Raw genomic sequence first — 18,273 nt, 5'->3', positions numbered from 1 at the left:
ATTTCCTTCAATGCAGTGAACTCTGTGGTTTCTCCATTTCTTACAGTACAGCATACTGCACACTGTCTAACACATGGCGGGATGTCAAAACATATATTGATGGTAGGATAAATGACTGAATATAAAGGAAGAATATCAACATTAATTTAGTGAAGCATTTCCTGTCTGCTTGCTGCAGTACTTCACTTTTCAAACAAGCAAGCATACCCCTACCTCCAGACTGCATGCATACTCTTCCCTTTGCTTGGTGTGTCTTTCCCTCAGACGTCCACTTGAATTACTCCTTCACCCTGTTGAAATACCATTCCCTTCCTGAGGACTTCCCTGATCCTAAATGTAAAATGGCATCCTTTGTCTCTTCATCACTGTATCTTTACTAAATCTTCTTCATATACAAATGTTTTCTTTCTATTTATTTACTTGCTTAATGCCTGTCTCCTCCACTACCCCTCATGAGAGCTGGACTTGTCATTTCCCCTCACTGCTGTACTTCCTGTGCCTGGAACACTGGCTGACATAGGATACATGCTTGTTCAATACTGGTTGAGTGAATAAGTAAATGATAAAATTGGATGACTTTCATTTATAACTCTCTCTATATAATTAGCGAGATGGTGATTGTTAACTCAAGTCAGAAAACTCAGCTCCTGTTTGACACATGTAACATGAGGCAGTCATTTTCTTACCTTTAACTTTTTTATTTTAGTTGCAGCTAAAGCATTTATTGGTATAACAAACACAAGGACTGCCACCCCTGCTAACACTGCTGGACCCAGCTCTTGCCAAAGGAGATATATGGCCATTAGGATTTGAAAAGGGGCAGACCAGAGGAGATTGAGGTTTGCTGTCAAGTCCATAAGTTGCTGAGCATCTGCCGACATCAAGTTAATAATTTCCCCAGTGGAAAACTTTTGTCGAGAAACATTTGATAAAAGTAGGGCCTATAAAGAGAGAAGCAAAGATTTTAGAGTTCTGTGATTATGGGGCATCTTTATAGTCAAGCAATGGTAACTTTTAATATCAATGTTTAATAAAATTAGGAAAATGTACAAGGTTATTTATGTATTGGGGTATTATAAAACAAAGAGACATGACTTTTAGGTGAGGAAATACAATTAGTGATTAAAGTATATAGTTTTGGAATAATGTTTACTGGTAGAGAGTAACATTTGGGTTTCCAAACAATAAGAATTTATGGTATACTATGCAGCCATAAAAAGGAAAGAGATCATGTCCTTTGCAGGGACATGGATGGAACTGGAAGCCATTATCCTTACCAAACTAACGCAGGAACAGAAAACCAAACACCACGTTTTCACTTATAAGTGGGAGCTGAACAATGAGAACACATGGACACATGGGGGACTGGGACAGCCCCTCTAATCCTGTATGTGGACTGAGTTCTACAGAGCTAAACTCTGCTGCAAGTTCAGTTACCATGTACTGCTCAATTTGTACTTGGCTTTCCAAGATCCATAAAACCAACCACTTCATGCCCCCATTGTGGCCCAACAGAGCAAAATGGCCTGTAATGCTTCATGTCCAGCTCAGCCCAAATTATAATACTTCCTTCCCCTTACACAAAGTCAATAGCTCTCTCAAAGACCTTTTCAAGACTTTCTATGTGAAAACTTCCTTAACTATGCACAACCCTTGTAGATTTCCTGTTCATCGATCTCTTATAAAATCTGCATTTAGTTCCACATGTTTGTTATTTATGCTAACACTTCCCTCAATTTATTTGGAAAGCAGGGGCTCACTTGTTTATTCATTCATTCATTCATTCATTCAGTAATCCAACTTTAATAAAGTATAAAAGTCATTGTCTTATATGATACGGATACAACAGGTAAATAAATTTCTATTCCAAATCCTGATGAACCTACAATTTATATCAGAGTGCAAAGCGGGAACAAAGTACAGTTGTTGCTTGGATAACTACTTGATAACTAGGGGCAGGAGAAAGCTCTTTAACTGTTTATAATTATGTTGTTAATAAAAGACCCTGCATGGTAAAGAGGTAGTGTTTAAAATGGTATTTTCAAAAAAGGACTAATTAAACTTTAGGGTTATGCCGGGAATAAAGATCAGCCAAGTTTGGGAGGCAGGACTTAGAATAAAAGAGAAACAGAGAATGACAGTACAAAAATGAATGACTTTATTGCATAAAAATGAAGTTCACAGAGGAGGAAGGAAAAGGTAATATGAAGGCTGAAAATAATATTGTGAAAAGGAGAGTTTTATTGATGCATACATATAGAAAACCATGAAAATATTCAATTCCGCTGACTTTGTGAGTAGCAGTTAGGTGGCATGAGATTAAACAAAGATTATCTTTAATGTAATGGATTAGGGCTGACTAGAAGTTGCAAAGACCAGAGAGAGAGAAAGAGAGAAAGAGAGAGAGAGAGCACTAAAGAGAAATTAATGCAACCAATATCGATGAGCCAAAGTTCTTTTAAAGCAAAACAAATTTATATACAAAGGATTTCCTAAGGACTTTTTGATATACTCCCCTATTTTTCTAGTCCCCTTATTTTAAAGCACATAAGGGAATAGTCCACCCAGAAATGGGGATTCCTTGGAATTTTTACCTTTTTGTAGATCAATCCATTTACAGCTGTCTTAACTTTTGCTGAGGTGAGCATGTTAAAACGTTGATATTGCTGAAGAATCAGAGTTTGCAAAAAGACTACAACAAAAAGTGCCACTGCATAGCCATAGCCATTCCAGCCAAAATCTGAGCTGTGTTCACAGAAAATGATCATTTGCCTGCATGTCATAAAAATTGAGAAAGGGGCAGAAATGTTAAACATCTGAAGTGTTAAATGCTTATGAGAGTTTAGTATTGTCAAAATGTTATACACACACACACACACACACACACTCCTACCTGTTCTTTTTCTCTACTTGCTTAATTTGATATTTGTCCCCGCCCCCTCTGTTTTTTTTTTTTTTTTAGTAAAATCAGGAATCCCTTCCACTGGCTTGTGAGTATGAGGTTATTTTCTGGTTTTCACATGGCAGGCCCATCAAATAATTAACTTTTCTGGTATAACTTCATCAGAAAAGTCGAGACATAGATACATTTAAAACTTTATTTTTTTCTCAAAATTATGTGTTTTATCAAATATAGGGAAACATGACAACCAGAACATAAGCAGGGGATCGTTTAGTATGGCACACAGGTGCTGCTTTTTTTTTTAAGCTTGATTTATATCTCATGTTTTAATGTCACTTTTATTCATAACCAATTTCTTTTTTCTCTACTTTTCCTTATTTCCTCTTAAGTTTGTGACAGCATGATCAGTATGATTAGGGCCAATGCTGGGGTGCAGAAAAATAGTGGGGATGGTTCTAATTGCAAGTATCTTGGCTGATAGTCCCTCAACTATAAACATTGTCTAAAACTCAGAGTGCCTGATGTTCACTGGTAATAATATTTTAAGCATGATTTCACCTTTTTTAAACTGCATCAATGTGACTGAAAATAATGTTAAATTTAAAAGACTATATAGCACATCCAATATGGTGAAAACAATTTGGGTGTATACTGTGACATACTACAAGTTAACATGTCATTTATTTTGCAGGCTCACCATTTTGGGTTTTATTTAGTAGTCCCTTCTATTTCACATGTAAAGGTATAGTATTAGAGGTTTGATAAATGGACCTTTTTCACTGTAAACTCTGGAGATGCAAAAATGTTCTAAATCATTGTAATGAGCCATTTTGAGTGAATCCATAGGTTAGTAGAACTAAAATGAAACCATACGCAATTAGGTTTGACTATATCTACCCTTTTCTCAAAAAATATTATATTTAAAGGCTCATTCTTTATAAAAGTTTAACTTTTTCTTTTTTTGAGACAGGGTTTCACGCCAGTTGCCCAGGCTGGAGTGCAGTGACGGGCTCTTGACTCACTATAACCTCTGCCTCCCAGGCTCAAGAAATCCTCTTTCATCAGCCTCCCAAGTAACTGGGATTATAGATGTGCGCCACCATGCCCAGCTAATTTTTGTATTTTTAGTAGAGGTGGGGTTTCGCCATGCCTAGGCTAGTCTTGAACTCCTGACCTCAAGTGATCCACCCACCTTGGGCTCCCAAAGTGCTGGGATTACAGGTGTGAGCTACCGCACCCAGCCAAAAGTTTAAATTTTTAAGTGGTAAGTAAAGCATAAATTTCTAGGCTTTGATCTATTTGTTGACAATTTGGACAGCTACTGTGTGAAAAATTAAAAGTAACTTGTCTTGTTCAAATTGCTTTATTAACCAAGTAGTTAAAATATTAACCTTATTAAAATCAGACTTTAGAATAAAATATATACAAGTGTCTCTAATAGTAAAACCTCTAGGTATCAACAATTATTTGTAGCATTATATATGCTCAATGAAACTATTAAATTATCCCACACCCCACATATACATAATAACAGCAGAAAGTTCTGTATTTCTTAATTGATGTCATCCATTGGGACACCTGCTTTTTATGAAAGCAATTTGCTAAATGCCTTCCTGTTCTAGGAATTACAGTTCCTGAAAGAGTAGCACTATTCTTATTGGGCATATATCTACCAATTATACTTTTTCCTTTTGCATAAAGACAAAACAACTAAATGACTAAAATCAGGCACTGTAGTGGTTCTTCACACATTAATTGAGAAATATTAAAAACAATCTGTGCCCAAGGCATGATAAAGACCATAAAACAATATTCATGATATTAGATACGAATACTTGGTTTTTGTTTGATATTAAAGTAAAATCCATAAAGGGAGGAAGAGAGCCAACACAACAATCAACAAGAAATGTATGTAGTGAATAATGAAAGTATAGTTTTACTGATAAATTAATAAAAATATTCCTTTTATATGTTTTATTTTACACATGAGTCATAATAATATGACTGTGCTCTCATCCTTAAAAATAGTCCTTTCCAGCAACTTTTTCATATAAAAAGAATATATATATTTTGAGACTGCATATGTACATATATACATTTTGAGACTGCATATGTACATATGTACATATGTACATTTATGTACAAATGTACATTTATGTACATATACGTACATATACAGTCTCAAAATATATATGCATATGTACATATATACACATGCAGTCTCAAAATATACATATTCTACATATGTGTATGTGTGTGTGTATATATATATATGAGACTACACATGTATATATGTAGTCTCAAAATTAGCTTATAAAATTAGTTCTTCCATGGCCAAATTATGATCATACAAGCTCTGCAATTCTTTCTGATCACTCAATTGTTACTTATTGTGAAAATTTTAAGGTTTTTCAGCTGCTGCAGAATAAGGGTACTTTGGAAAATTATAACTTTGGGTTAAGTCCCATTTGTTCTGTATTTTTTTCAGGGAATTTATTTCGGTTCTATGTGCCAGATTTTGTGCTGAGAGCTAAAGACACGATTGAATAATACAGGATAGTTTGCCTCTTTCATCACCTAGGCAGGGACAAAGGTGTGACTCATTGCAATGCAATATTAAAATTCTTGTTTTGCAGGTTTGATCAAACCAGTGTGATGCAAAAGTGTCTCACAAAGTAAAGGAGACTGTTCTCTACCCCACAGACATTCTTTGGCAATTCGAGTACAACTTTTAGGGAACATAAATACACTGAATTGCTATGACCTACTGCTATTTTAGGAAAGACCACGGCCATGGTGAGATTCTCTTACAAGTTTCTTCAGCAGTAGTCATTGGCAAAGGGGAATCAGAGTATGACTGAAAATCCCTTGCTACTCCTCTCATTGAGAAATTGAACCTCTTTTCTCTAATTCCCTTCCCTTTGAATGTGGGCTGATTTAGGGAATCTCTTGGCCAAAACAATGTGGCAGAAGTGACCTTCTAAGATTTCCAAGCCTATGTCATGGAAAGACTTGTCTGAGCCTCTTGTAATACTCATTCTGAGGCAATCCAGCTGCCATGTAGGAAATTTAACTACTCTAAGACCTTTGTTCTCAAGCTAACCGTTCAGAGAGGCTGTAGAAACAGAGAGAAGAAGAGAGATGGCGAGGGCGGGGTGGAGAGAGAGAGAGAGAGAGGACAGAGGAGAGAGATCTGACCATTTCCAGCCATCTTAGCGCCGGCCTCAGATGTGTGTCAAGGAGCCATTTTGGGCATTCCAGCACCAGCACACAGGGAGAAGGACCAGGGTAACTCAGCCTACAGTTAGAACAAAAGCACCAGCCATATGTCTCCATTTCAGCTGCTTCAGCTGTCTCCAGTAGTTCTAGACACTCAGCCAAGGTCACAATCATGGTGGAGCAGAGAAAAGCAGTCTTCTGCCTCAAGTTTTGACCACCAAAATCACGAACACAATAAAATTGTTGTTTAATGCCACCAAATTGTGATGTGATTAGTTTTGCAGCATTGGATAACCAGAATAGGGCAGGAGAGGAAGATGCTGGCCAATTTCTCTGATAGAAAGATTTTTGGTCACACATAAAATAGTGCTATGGTGACTCCTGGGATATGCTGCGGTGAGGGGCAGAGGCAAGAGGAGGGAGAAATTTGTCATTTTGTGGGGAGGGGGCAGTTAATCCAGGAAACATTTGGCTTATACTTCTACAGACAAGGGAGCCAACAAAGAATCTGGGGTGAAAAATGTCAGGAACAGTTTTCTGACAGCAATATACACCTTGCTTGGATTCCCTGGTTCCATTCTCTCTTGAGAAGCACTGTTTCTCAATATCCTTTGATAAATTTCCTCATCTTCATCAACTCTATGCATTGGAGTAGCTGATAGTTTTTTTTTTTTAGTTTTGTTTTTTGAGGACATCTTTACTTTTCTTTACATATGTTAAGGTGATTTCATCCAGAACAATGACTTGACATACCCAATCCAATTTCGAACAATTCCAGTTTGTCACTCCAGCCTATATCTTTCCTAATACCAGGTGTATATAGACAATTGCTTACTCAATCTTTTTTTTTTTTTTTTTTTTAGACGGAGTCTTTCTCTGTTGCCAGGCTGGAGTGCAGTGGCACGATCTTGACTCACTGCAACCTCTGCCTCCCGGGTTCAAGCAATTCTCCTGCCTCAGCCTCCCAAGTAGCTGGGACTACAGGCACAGGCCACCATGCCCAGTTAATGTTTTATATTTTTAGTAGAGACAGGGTTTCCCCATGTTGGCCAGGATGGTCTCGATCTCTTGACCTCATGATCCACCTGCCTTGGCCTCCCAAAGTGCTGGGATTACAGGCGTGAGCCACCACACCCGGCCTACTCAACTTTTTAATCTAGACGGCCCCATGTCAGGGATCCCCATGACGACTCCCCAGCTCAATTATTTATTTTAATAACTTACAGGACTCAGCATATAGTTATCCTCATGGCTATATTTATTATGGTGAAAGGATACAAAACAAAATCAGCAAAAAAGAAAAGCTATACGGGGTGAAGTCTGGGAGGAAACAGGCACAAACTCCAAAAGTCCTTTCCCTGTAGAGTCACACAGAGTGTGACTCTAATTGCTTAATTCTCTCAGCAACTAGTTGTGGCAATACATGTGAAATGTTGTCTACAAGGAAAGCTTGTTAGAAATTCAGCATCCAGGGTTTTTATTGGATGCTGGTCAAGTGGGCACCCTTTTCTTAACACACACCAAAATTCCAGACTTCCAGAAGCAAAACAGATATTCACCATGAACCACATTGGTTGTATAAACAACTTGGAGATATTGAGCCATTCTTATCAGTTAGGGTAGTGGGTAACCTCCTGAAATGTAAGCTCCAGTTGCCAGCCAAAGACCCTTCCTGTAAGCAGGCTTTCCAAAGTCCATAGGCAGGCCTGCTATGTTAATTCTTTCTTGCACAATAGCTAATAGATCTTTCAAGGTTAACAAGTCCAGAAGCAAACCCCATTCCCTTCTCTAGTCTTTCTTTCATTTTCTATATCTCAGGATATGCTGACGCGTTTACCTGATGATTTAAACAAAAATTTTGAAGGCATGCTTAACTTTTCGCTTCCTCTCTCAACCTACATTCAGTCCACCAGTATATTCTGTTAACTCTACCTTTAAAACACAACCAGAGTCTGACCACTTCTTATCACCTTTATTGCTACTACCTAGTTGAAGCCACCATTGACTTTTGCTTGGATTATCGCAAACAAACTTCTAACTGGTGTATCTTCTTCCACTCTTGCACTTCTTGATTTTCTTCTCCACATAGCAGCCAGAGTCATTCCTATAAGACTTAAGTCTAATCAGATCATTGTTTTTTTGCTCAAAATCTTCCAAATGCTTCCCTGCTAATGTGGACTAAAAGCCAATATTCCCATCGTATTTCATAAGGTCCTTCAAAATCTTTTCATCTCTGCACCTTTCTGACCTCAGTCTTATCTTTCCAGCTCTCTGCTCCAACCTCACTTTGCCTCCTTGCAGGCCCTTAGAGATACCCACCATGAGCTTCTTCATGACTTTTGCCCTTCCTGCTACATTTCATCACAATAGATATTTTCTTGGCTTCCTTCCTAACTTCCTTCAGAACTTTGACCAAATGTCACCTTATCACCAATGTCTTTCATAATTACCTTACATAAAACAGTAACTTTAACTCCTCAGACTGGCATTCCCTTACGCTACTTTACTTTGTTCCTAAGCACTGATAGTATTATTTATGTTTATTCATTTGTTTGACTTTCATCTCTCCCCTCTAAGTGTCATCAGAGCAGGTTCTTTGTTTTGATTTTTGTTCTGTCCCCACAGTTGACCTAGAACAGTTTTGGCATGCATAGGTGCTCAATAAATGTTGAATGAATATATTCCTGAATATCGTATGAGATGTAGGTAATGCAGGATTAATGATATTTTCATGAATTAAATGGTTATTAAAAACTCTAACAACATGGAAATTTGTCAATACTAAAAATATAACCACCAGTCAATAAAATATATGTTTATTTGTGTTTCCTTCATATGACAGCTAGGTGTAAGTCAAGGTTTCCTTGAAAAAGGTGGCACAGTCAAAAGATCAATTTCATTGTCTGCGTGTAAACCATTGTAGATAGATGTTATAGAAATGCTTCAAGTCATTTTATTATGTCTATTCTAGATATAGAGACACACAGAAATATACATGTATTAGGTAATGATAATATGTGTTCATATATGTTATACATAGTAATTGTGTGTGTGTGTGTGTGTATGTTTGTGTGTGTGTGTAATTGCCGTGGCTGTTAAAGCTCAACTCTCAAAAGGCCACAACTAAGTATCGTAGTGAAAATATATATCATTTCCTTTTCTAAGCATACATTCAAGTGAGACTTCCTAGATTTCAATTACGACTCTGGCACTTTCTAGCTGTGGGGACTTGGATAATTACTCCACCCTTTCTGTCTGTTTCTGCCATTGTAATACTGAATGTAATAATACTTTCTACATTGCAGGAGTGTAGTAAAGATTAAATGAGATTACCAATGTGATGGTTAATTTTACGTGTCAACTTGACTGGTGAAGAGATGGTAAAACATTATTTCTGTGTAATAACATTTAAATAATATTTTACCATCTACCAGTGTCTGGGTGTGTCCGTGAGGCTGTTTCTGGAAGAGATTAGCATTTGAATCAGTAGAGTGAGTAAAGATGATCCCAGGGCATAGTGCCTCATCCAGTTTGTTGAGGGCCTGGATAGAACAAGAAGGTAAAGAGAGAGTGAATTAGCTCTCTTTCCTGGAGTTGAAATATCCACCTTCTCCTGCCCGTGGACATCAGAACTCAAGGTTATCTGGCCTTTGGACTCAGACTGCATTACGCCACTGTCTTTCCTGAGTCTCTAGTTTGCAAATGGAAGACTGTGGGACTTCTTGGCCTCCATAATTGCAAGAGCCAATTCCCATAATAAATCCCCTCTTATTCAGGTTTATATATCCTGTTGGTTCTGTTTCTCTGGCAAACCCTTGCTTAATAAAATTAATATAAGATTTTAGAGCAGTGCTTAGTACAGGGTTGACTTTATTAGATATTGACTATATTATCCTAATTCCCATTTATATTGTAGATAACCCTAATAGCATGTCCATATCCTAATAATATTTGCAATAAGAACCTTCTCTACTCTTTTGTATTAGAACTTTTATATTAGATGATATTACTTATCATTTATCTGTGAGGAGGGAAAAACAACCCACCAGACTTTAACTTACTTCATTATGAGTGGGCTAGTGAAGGACAAAATATCAGCAAACACTTTGAATAAGGCAACTTGAATCAGGACAGATTTAAAGGTGTTCCACAATGCATAGAGTAGAGATGGTTTCTTGATATGTGCCTCTTTATAACAAGATGCCTACATAATTAAAGAAAATAGAAACAATGAGAAAATTGGACACAACTAATATTAATAAAATGAAATATAACTAAACGAATTATACAATTAACAATGTGCTCTAAAGACAATAAGGTAATAAGAAAGGAATAAAGCAGTTAACCTTGAAATTATGACCCATATCATTGAGATGGTAGGTGGTGTTACTTATACCACATGGCATAAAAGGGCAAGTGCAATAGTTGCATTTTATTATTTTTGTGAGTTTTGAAACTATTTAATTAATATACAGTTTTTATCTCCAAATTATATTTTCTTTTGGAGAAGTCTGAAAATAATATATATGTATATGATGCTAGAGGTGGAGTGTCTGCCCCTGCTCCCATAAACTTTAATTCTGGCCACCATATAATTTGCTTTGACCAATAGACAGGATGCTCTGAGATACAGAAGCTATCTTTGTCACCACTGGTAAGGAGCCAAAGATATATACATGCATATCAACACATTTGCTCCTGAACATTAAAGAGAAGGAATGTTGAGTAGTTTGAAGACAGAAATGGGCTGCAATAGCAACAAATTATGCTTATAAAAATAGATTGTCATTTCACACATTTTATGAATTTCGATATTAATAATAGTATCTCATACTTGAAAAAAGCTTTATCTAGTTTTCAGGCAGTGATTACTTCAGGATTTTATAGAACTTAGTAATTAATTACCTTTACTTTTTGCCTCTCTTGATTCCTTAAAACTTCCTTTCTCCATTGTTTTTCAAAGATGGGACACACAGTGTAGGAGGAATCACTTTCCTTTAGTTCAAAAAGATCCTCTCTTTCCAAAGGTCTCTCATAGCCTAAAGTCATTACTCTAAAGATGAAAAAGTAAGGTAAACAAGATAGCAAAACAAATAATCTAGTTAAAAATAAATTGTCATGCATTGATTTCTTTCTTTGATTTTTACATTATTTTATTGATTAAAATACAATGACTAGATTATGTGTTTAAACAAATCACACAGTTTTATCCTGGAGGTCAATAATGTGCAATAATCATTTATAGTTTTCATAAATGCTGTTTAGACATCCAATTACTCAGTGAAATACTGACTTCATTTATTAATCTTATATTTGGGATATGTACCACTCAGCTCATTAAAATTTAAATAGCAAACTTTCCCAGAAGAATATTACCCTTACCACTCAAGTACCCAAATTGGCTTTTAGGCTTGTATTGGAGGGGAAACGAATCCAACCTCTGCATTTGCAATTTTCTTCTATTCTACTAGGACTTTCTGTACAATTTGCCACCTGACTTTATAGATCGTACAACTGGATGTGGAGTACTTGTCCCTATCCCATAAGCTCTGGCCTTGGCCTTAGGACCAACAGAATATGAGCCAATGTGAGAGTGAAATTTCTGAATTGATGCCTTAAGAAGCAAGGCAAGTCTCCACCAGCCTCTTAGTTTTTCCACCCTCCTCCATTCAATGAACTTATCCCAGGTGACACTGCAAATAATTATGCAAGAACAATGGGTCTAAACTGGGAGGCAAACAAGATGCGTAGTGTAGTTTTACCACAGAAGTTACCGTGGGAGAGAATGAATTGTACTTACCCACGGCTCTGCTCTACCATCTTTCTGCTAACAGGGATCTGATATTTCTTCAGTTGAAAATCTCTTGAACTCATGGTAAGTTCTTATTTTAGCCACAGAGTTATGAATTATAATTGATCTAAGCCAGTCCTGGTACTCTCAATACCCTCTGCTTGGGATTAATAATATAACTGAGTTATGGCTAACAATACCTAAGCAAATATCTGCTAGGAAGAACTTTCTTTTTCAAATGAAAGCACAGAACTTCAAAAGGAGAAAACATTTTGCCTCCCTTCTCCTTCCCTTTTGTCCTTTGAAGCCATGATGCTTTGAGATATAAAAGCCATCTTTGCCACTATGGATAAAAAAGCCAAATAATAAGGATGGGAAACAGAAAGACAGAAAAAGCCTGAGCCTTTTTTTTTTTTTTTTCACAGACTCTTGCTCTGTTGCCCAGGCTGGAGTACAGTGGAGCAATCTCTGCTCACTGCAACCTCTGCCTCCTGGGTTCAAGCAATTCTCATGCGATAGCCTCCTGAGTAGCTGAGATTACAGGCACACACCACCATTCCTGGCTAGTTTTTCTACTTTTAGTAGAGACAGGGTTTTGCCCGGTTGGCCAGGCTTGTCTTGAACTCCTGGCCTCAAGTAATCAGCCTGCCTTGGCCTCCCAAAGTGCTGGGATTACAGGTGTGAGCCACTGTGACTGACCTAGCCTGGGCTTTTCATAACATTTCTGAGATAGTTCAAAAACCTATTTCCAGTAACACCCTCTTTCCAATAACATAAGAAAATAAATACCTGTTTGTTTAAACTATTATTATCTGGCTATTCTGTTACTTGAAGCCAAACACACTCTGAAGTGATTTAAATCAGATATAGTTTGTGACTTTGGTGACATGACTTGTTCAATAAGAAATTAAACCCATATTTAAATCCAGGCCTTCTGACTGGCCTAAGTTCCGTCCATATAAAGTGTATCAGCCAAAGAGACGGTAACAATACCTCAAACTACTCCAAATTGGGACTGCTTTCACTGGCCTTGTTACTAAATAATCTCAATTGATTGACTCTGGGATGAATTTAAACCCTATGGTAACAAGAGATTCCACTAGATTTTATTTTACTTTTAGAATAATACATAATATCTTACCACAATTCATATCTAACAAAAAGGTTTAAATGTAATAAGAAGGGACTTTCTGTAATCATGTTTCTGTTGGCTCAAATATGCTGGACATTTTCCTGCAGGGCATTTTTAAAAACATATTAAGCAATAAACTACTTTCGTGTCATATAAAGTTCTATTTCATTCCATAAAATAAATATTCATTTTCAAAATAAGACTGCATTGACTTTTAGAAAAGCATTTTTAATAACATTTATTGCTTCAGCATTTTGAGTTAGAACTGTGCAAAACTCAGCAGTTTCGGTTCAGGGAAAAGTGACCTCTTGCTTTCATGCTGGGTCCCCAAATAATGCAGCATCTAAAAGTGACACTTAAGCTGACTTGATTGTGACTCTTATGGCTTAGTGGTTTAACTACCTTGACTTTTTTCCCAGATGTGTGTTCCCCTCCACTATCTTTTGCTGTCTTCTAATAGACTGTGATCACATGGCTGGCCTTACCTTCCCACACAAGAGTTTGGAAAAAGAATAAGCAAGGAAGTGACAAGGAAGTGGTGTGTATTTAAATCAAATGTTGAGGCAGCTTTTTGGGAAACAATGAGGACCAAGAGTTGGCCCTCTCAGTAAGTGAAATGTGTAACACATACTAGGTCCCATCAACCTGTGGGCTTTATTCCTAAAACGATAATACAGTTTACACATGTATCTCATATTTTTAGAATGATGTTTCTTTTCAAAGGACATTCACATCAATGAATTTGATTCTCACAACTCCCCAAATCTGGCAGAACAGGATTAATTTCTCATTTTTACAGGCAGTTAAACATTAAGAACTTCAGAGACTGGTGATGGTGTTTTATATGGAAAATAAACCAGGGCTAACTTAGCAAAAAGCAGACAGTGAAATGTATTACTTCTGATATGGTTTGGCTTTGTTCCCACCCAAATCTCATCTTGAATTGCAGTTCACATAATCCCCACATGTCGTGGGAGGGACCTGGTGGGAGATAACTGAATCATAGGGGTGGTTACCCCCCATGCTGCCATTCTCATGATAGTGAGTGAGTTCGCATGAGATCTGATGGTCTTATAAGGGGCTTTTCTCTCTTTGTTTGGCACTTCTTCCTGCTGCCAGGTGGAGAAGGACGTGTTTGCTTCTCCTTCTGGCGTGATTGTAAGTTTCCTGAGACCTCTCCTGCCCTGTGGAACTGTCAGCCAATTAAACCTCTTTCCCTTATAAATTACCCAGTCTCGGATATTTCTTCAGAGCAGTGTGAGAACTGACTAATACAATTTCCACTCTTAAATTTTATTATCTTAGAGAGAATTTTGACTATATTTAGAATTAACAAGTGTGCATAAATATCTCAACCAACTGACGTGAAGAGAATAGAAAAACAGTGGCATTCTGTTAGGAAGATGAGCTGAAATATAACTTTTATAGATGAGTAATATTTGAATACTTAGAAAGTACAAATATATAGTAGCATTATCAATTTTATTACTATTAATAACCTTTTAAAACATTTCTGGAGGGAGGCCAAGGTGGATGGGTCACAAGGTCAGGAGATCAAGACCATCCTGGCTAACATGGTGAAACCCCGTCTCTACTAAAAATACAAAAAAAATTAGCCGGGTGTGGTGGCAGGGGCCTGTAGTCCCAGCTACTCGGAGAGGCTGAGGCAGGAGAATGGCGTGAACCCGGGAGGCGGAGCTTGCAGTGAGCCGAGATCGCGCCACTGCACTCCAGCCTGGGCGACAGAGCGAGACTCCATCTCAAAAAAAAGAACAAACAAACAAAAAAAACCATTTCTGGAAAGAGGCATTATGTTATGGGAAAAGGAAAGAAATCAATCTGGCCAAAAATTATAGGTTGGGAGAAAGTTGTTTAATGTACAAATTTTTTTTAATATGTGAGAAAAAGGACATATTGAATAGTATATCTGGTTAGAATAATGACACGATTGTGACCTATGAAAACTCTTACTAGATTTTTCCATGTATATCTCTGGCCATGATTATTATACACTGGTGACAGATTATATTTGCTAATAAAGGCTTGGTAATTATTTGATCACCAGAATGATCTAGATAGCTATTGTCTTAGGAATTAAGGCTCATAAGTATATAATTTTTTTAATTATTGTGTCATCTGAGCACATTTTAATTGAGTTATTCATACAATTATTGATGCTTGAATTTGCTCTAGGAAATAATTGGACACTATTCTGTAACTCCAAAAATAGATCGGAGAATACAATTAATCTTTGTCTTCAAAGGGACATTCTCTTAAACAATAGTTAGGTTTCAAATACAATTGTTTAATCACCACATAAGAAATCAGATTAGATTCATGTCAATGACAGTTCTGGATAACAACATCCTATGAAAATATTTTGTATCTAATTCTGAGATATTCAAATTAAACAGAAAATAAATGTGATATTCACAGTTAGAGCTGGATGGTTTGTTTGATTGACTCAAGATATGGATTTCAAAACACTAGGTTGTCATATTTGAAGATTTGCTATGTCTTGTCTTGCTTATTAAATTTAATTTCAGCATCTTTAGGAATGCTAAAATAATGTTTGCAATATTTAATATATATGCATATAGTTTTTATAGTTTGATAATCAAACTTTAAAACTACATTTATTTAAAATTAATTTTATTTGCATTACTTAAATTCTGTGATACCTATGGCTTTAAAATGAGACTGGAATTTTTTATTTTTTATTTTTATTTATTTATTTATTTAGTTATTTATTTATGTATTTATTTTTTGAGACGGAGTCTCACTCTGTTGCCCCGGCTGGAGTGCAGTGGCGTGATCTCGGCTCACTGCCAGCTCTGCCTCCCGGGTTCACGTCATTCTCCTGCCTCAGCCTCCCAAGTAGATGGGACTACAGGTGCCCGCCACCACACCTGGCTCATTTTTTGTATATTTTTTAGTAGAGACGGGTTTTCACCGTGTTAGCCAGGATGGTCTGCATCTCCTGACCTCACGATCCGCCCGCCTCGGCCTCCCGAAGTGCTGGGATTACAGGTGTGAGCCACCGCACCCGGCCCAAGACTGGAATTTTTTAAAGCTGGGGTAGGTGTCACTCTTCCTCTCAACTCCTCCATAAACAAAAATCAGGTTTGGAAAACATTTCTATACATATACAAATTTGAAGCATTAAAATCATTAACTCTAAATAGCTCACATTTACATTTCTAGCTGTGCTTTCTCTTTTCTAGTGTGCTGCTTAATGTTACATAGTTTTGCCATCCTCTTTAAGAGATTCTTAGATTTGTGTAACTTGGAAATTTTATCACAGTTTAACCCCTTCTGCCTAAGTATTTGCTCACAAGTATATACATTTTCTACTTCAATTGCTTTAAAAAACTCCCCAATGATCTTCATGTTCCAAATTTAATGGAGAATATTGAGTTATTATTTTAATTTACCCCTTTTCAGTATTTGGCCCTATTGACCACTTTATTTTTCTCCTTTCTTGACAGTTTCTCTTTTCTTACCTGTCACTCATACTATTTCATCAGATACTTCTCTTATAATATATTCTGAACACCTTTACTTAGCTGTTTTTGTAGACTCCTCTTTCTCTTACCATTTAAATACTGAGGATTACCAATGTTCCATTTGTTCAGCCTATTCAATGGGTTCTTCCTCTGGGCAATCTCATTCATACGCATGGTTTCAACTACTGTCCTCTAGTCAGTGACTCCCAAATCCATATCTATAGTCAAAGGTTTATTCTAAGCCTGGAAGCCACATATCCAAACTCCCGTACATGTGATGCTTCATAAGTGTGGGGAAAAGAAAGAGAGATCAGATTGTTACTGTGTCTGTGTAGAAAGAAGTAGACATAAGAGACTCCATTTTGTTCTGTACTAAGAAAAATTCTTCTGCCTTGAGATGCTGTTAATCTGTAACCTTACCCCCAACCCTGTGCTCCCTGAAACATGTGCTGTGTCAACTGAGAGTTAAATGGATTAAGGGCTGTGCAGGCTGTGCTTTGTTAAACAAATGCTTGAAGGCAGCATGCTTGTTAAGAGTCATCACCACTCCCTAATCTCAAGTACCCAGGGACACAAACACTGAGGAAGGCCGCAAGGACCTCTGCCTAGGAAAGCCAGGTATTGTCCAAGGTTTCTCCCCATGTGACAGTCTGAAATATGGCCTCGTGGGAAGGGAAAGACCTGATCGTCCCCCAGCCCAACACCAGTAAAGGGTCTGTGCTGAGGAGGATTAGTAAAAGAGGAAGGAACGCCTTTTTGCAGTTGAGATAAGAGGAAGGCTTCTGTCTCCTGCTCGTCCCTGGGCAATGGAAAGTCTTGGTGTAAAGCCGATTGCATATTCCATCTACTGAGATAGGGGAAAACTGCCTTAGGGCTGGAGGTGGGATGTGCGGGCAGCAATACTGCTCCTTAAGGCATTGAGATGTTTATGTGTATGCACATCAAAAGCACAGCACTTTTTTCTTTAACTTGTTTATGATGCAGAGACATTTGTTCACGTGTTTACCTTCCGACATTCTCTCCACTATTATCCTATTATCCTGCCACATCCCCTCTCCAGGAAACGCCCGATAATGATCAATAAATACTAAGGGAACTCAGAGGCTAGTGCCGGCGCGGATCCTCCGTATGCTGAATGCCGGTCCCCTGGGCCCCTTTTTCTTTCTCTATACTTTGTCTCTGTGTCTCTTTCTTTTCCAAATCTCTCGTTCCACCTAACAAGAAACACCCACAGGTGTGGAGGGGCAACCCACCCCTTCAATAAGTATCGCAAAATTTAAAAATTTCTCAATCTGAACCCACAGTTTTTCACCACATCTGAACTTCACAGCCAGTTCTTTCCCACCTTTTAGTATGTGGTTTTCACATAGTATTTGCTCAATTTGGGATACCACGTTACTCACTCCTACACATCTTTAAATGTTAAGTGAAAGCATTGGTATCTGTGAAATAGTCCCTAATTGTGCAAACTTGATTAGATGATATTACGGAAAATTTGTGTTTGTCAGTTATGCTTATGCTGCCTTTTCCCCTTTTTTGTAATGGTGGTATACTTTTTAATCTTTTTAATTCTACTATGAATTCCTAGAAGACAGAAACTAGCTCATTTATCTCTGCATTTTTAAAGACTATTTGAGTTTGGGGTATCTAGTACCCAATCATTTTTTAAAAGATTAATCCACTCTTGGGAACATATCTGTAGATAAAATTGAGCAGTTTTGTC

At 37.3% G+C, this 18,273-nt stretch overlaps 1 protein-coding gene across 1 annotated transcript in view; it reads right to left on the bottom strand.

The window, feature by feature from the left end:
* LOC100607007 (multidrug resistance-associated protein 1-like) overlaps nt 1–18,273 on the bottom strand; it is an 88,327-nt gene that overhangs the window by 63,659 nt on the left and 6,395 nt on the right. The window contains exons 3-6 of the mRNA XM_030806201.1: nt 11,027–11,174; nt 10,183–10,325; nt 2,595–2,772; nt 687–941 (exon numbers count right to left, since the gene is read on the bottom strand). Coding sequence (XP_030662061.1) covers nt 687–941; nt 2,595–2,772; nt 10,183–10,325; nt 11,027–11,174 — 724 coding nt within the window. The remainder of the gene's footprint in view (nt 1–686; nt 942–2,594; nt 2,773–10,182; nt 10,326–11,026; nt 11,175–18,273) is intronic.

Source organism: Nomascus leucogenys, chromosome 25, assembly GCF_006542625.1.
Source record: "Nomascus leucogenys isolate Asia chromosome 25, Asia_NLE_v1, whole genome shotgun sequence".
NCBI lineage: Eukaryota > Metazoa > Chordata > Mammalia > Primates > Hylobatidae > Nomascus > Nomascus leucogenys.
This window is presented reverse-complemented; position numbering and strand designations above follow the sequence as displayed.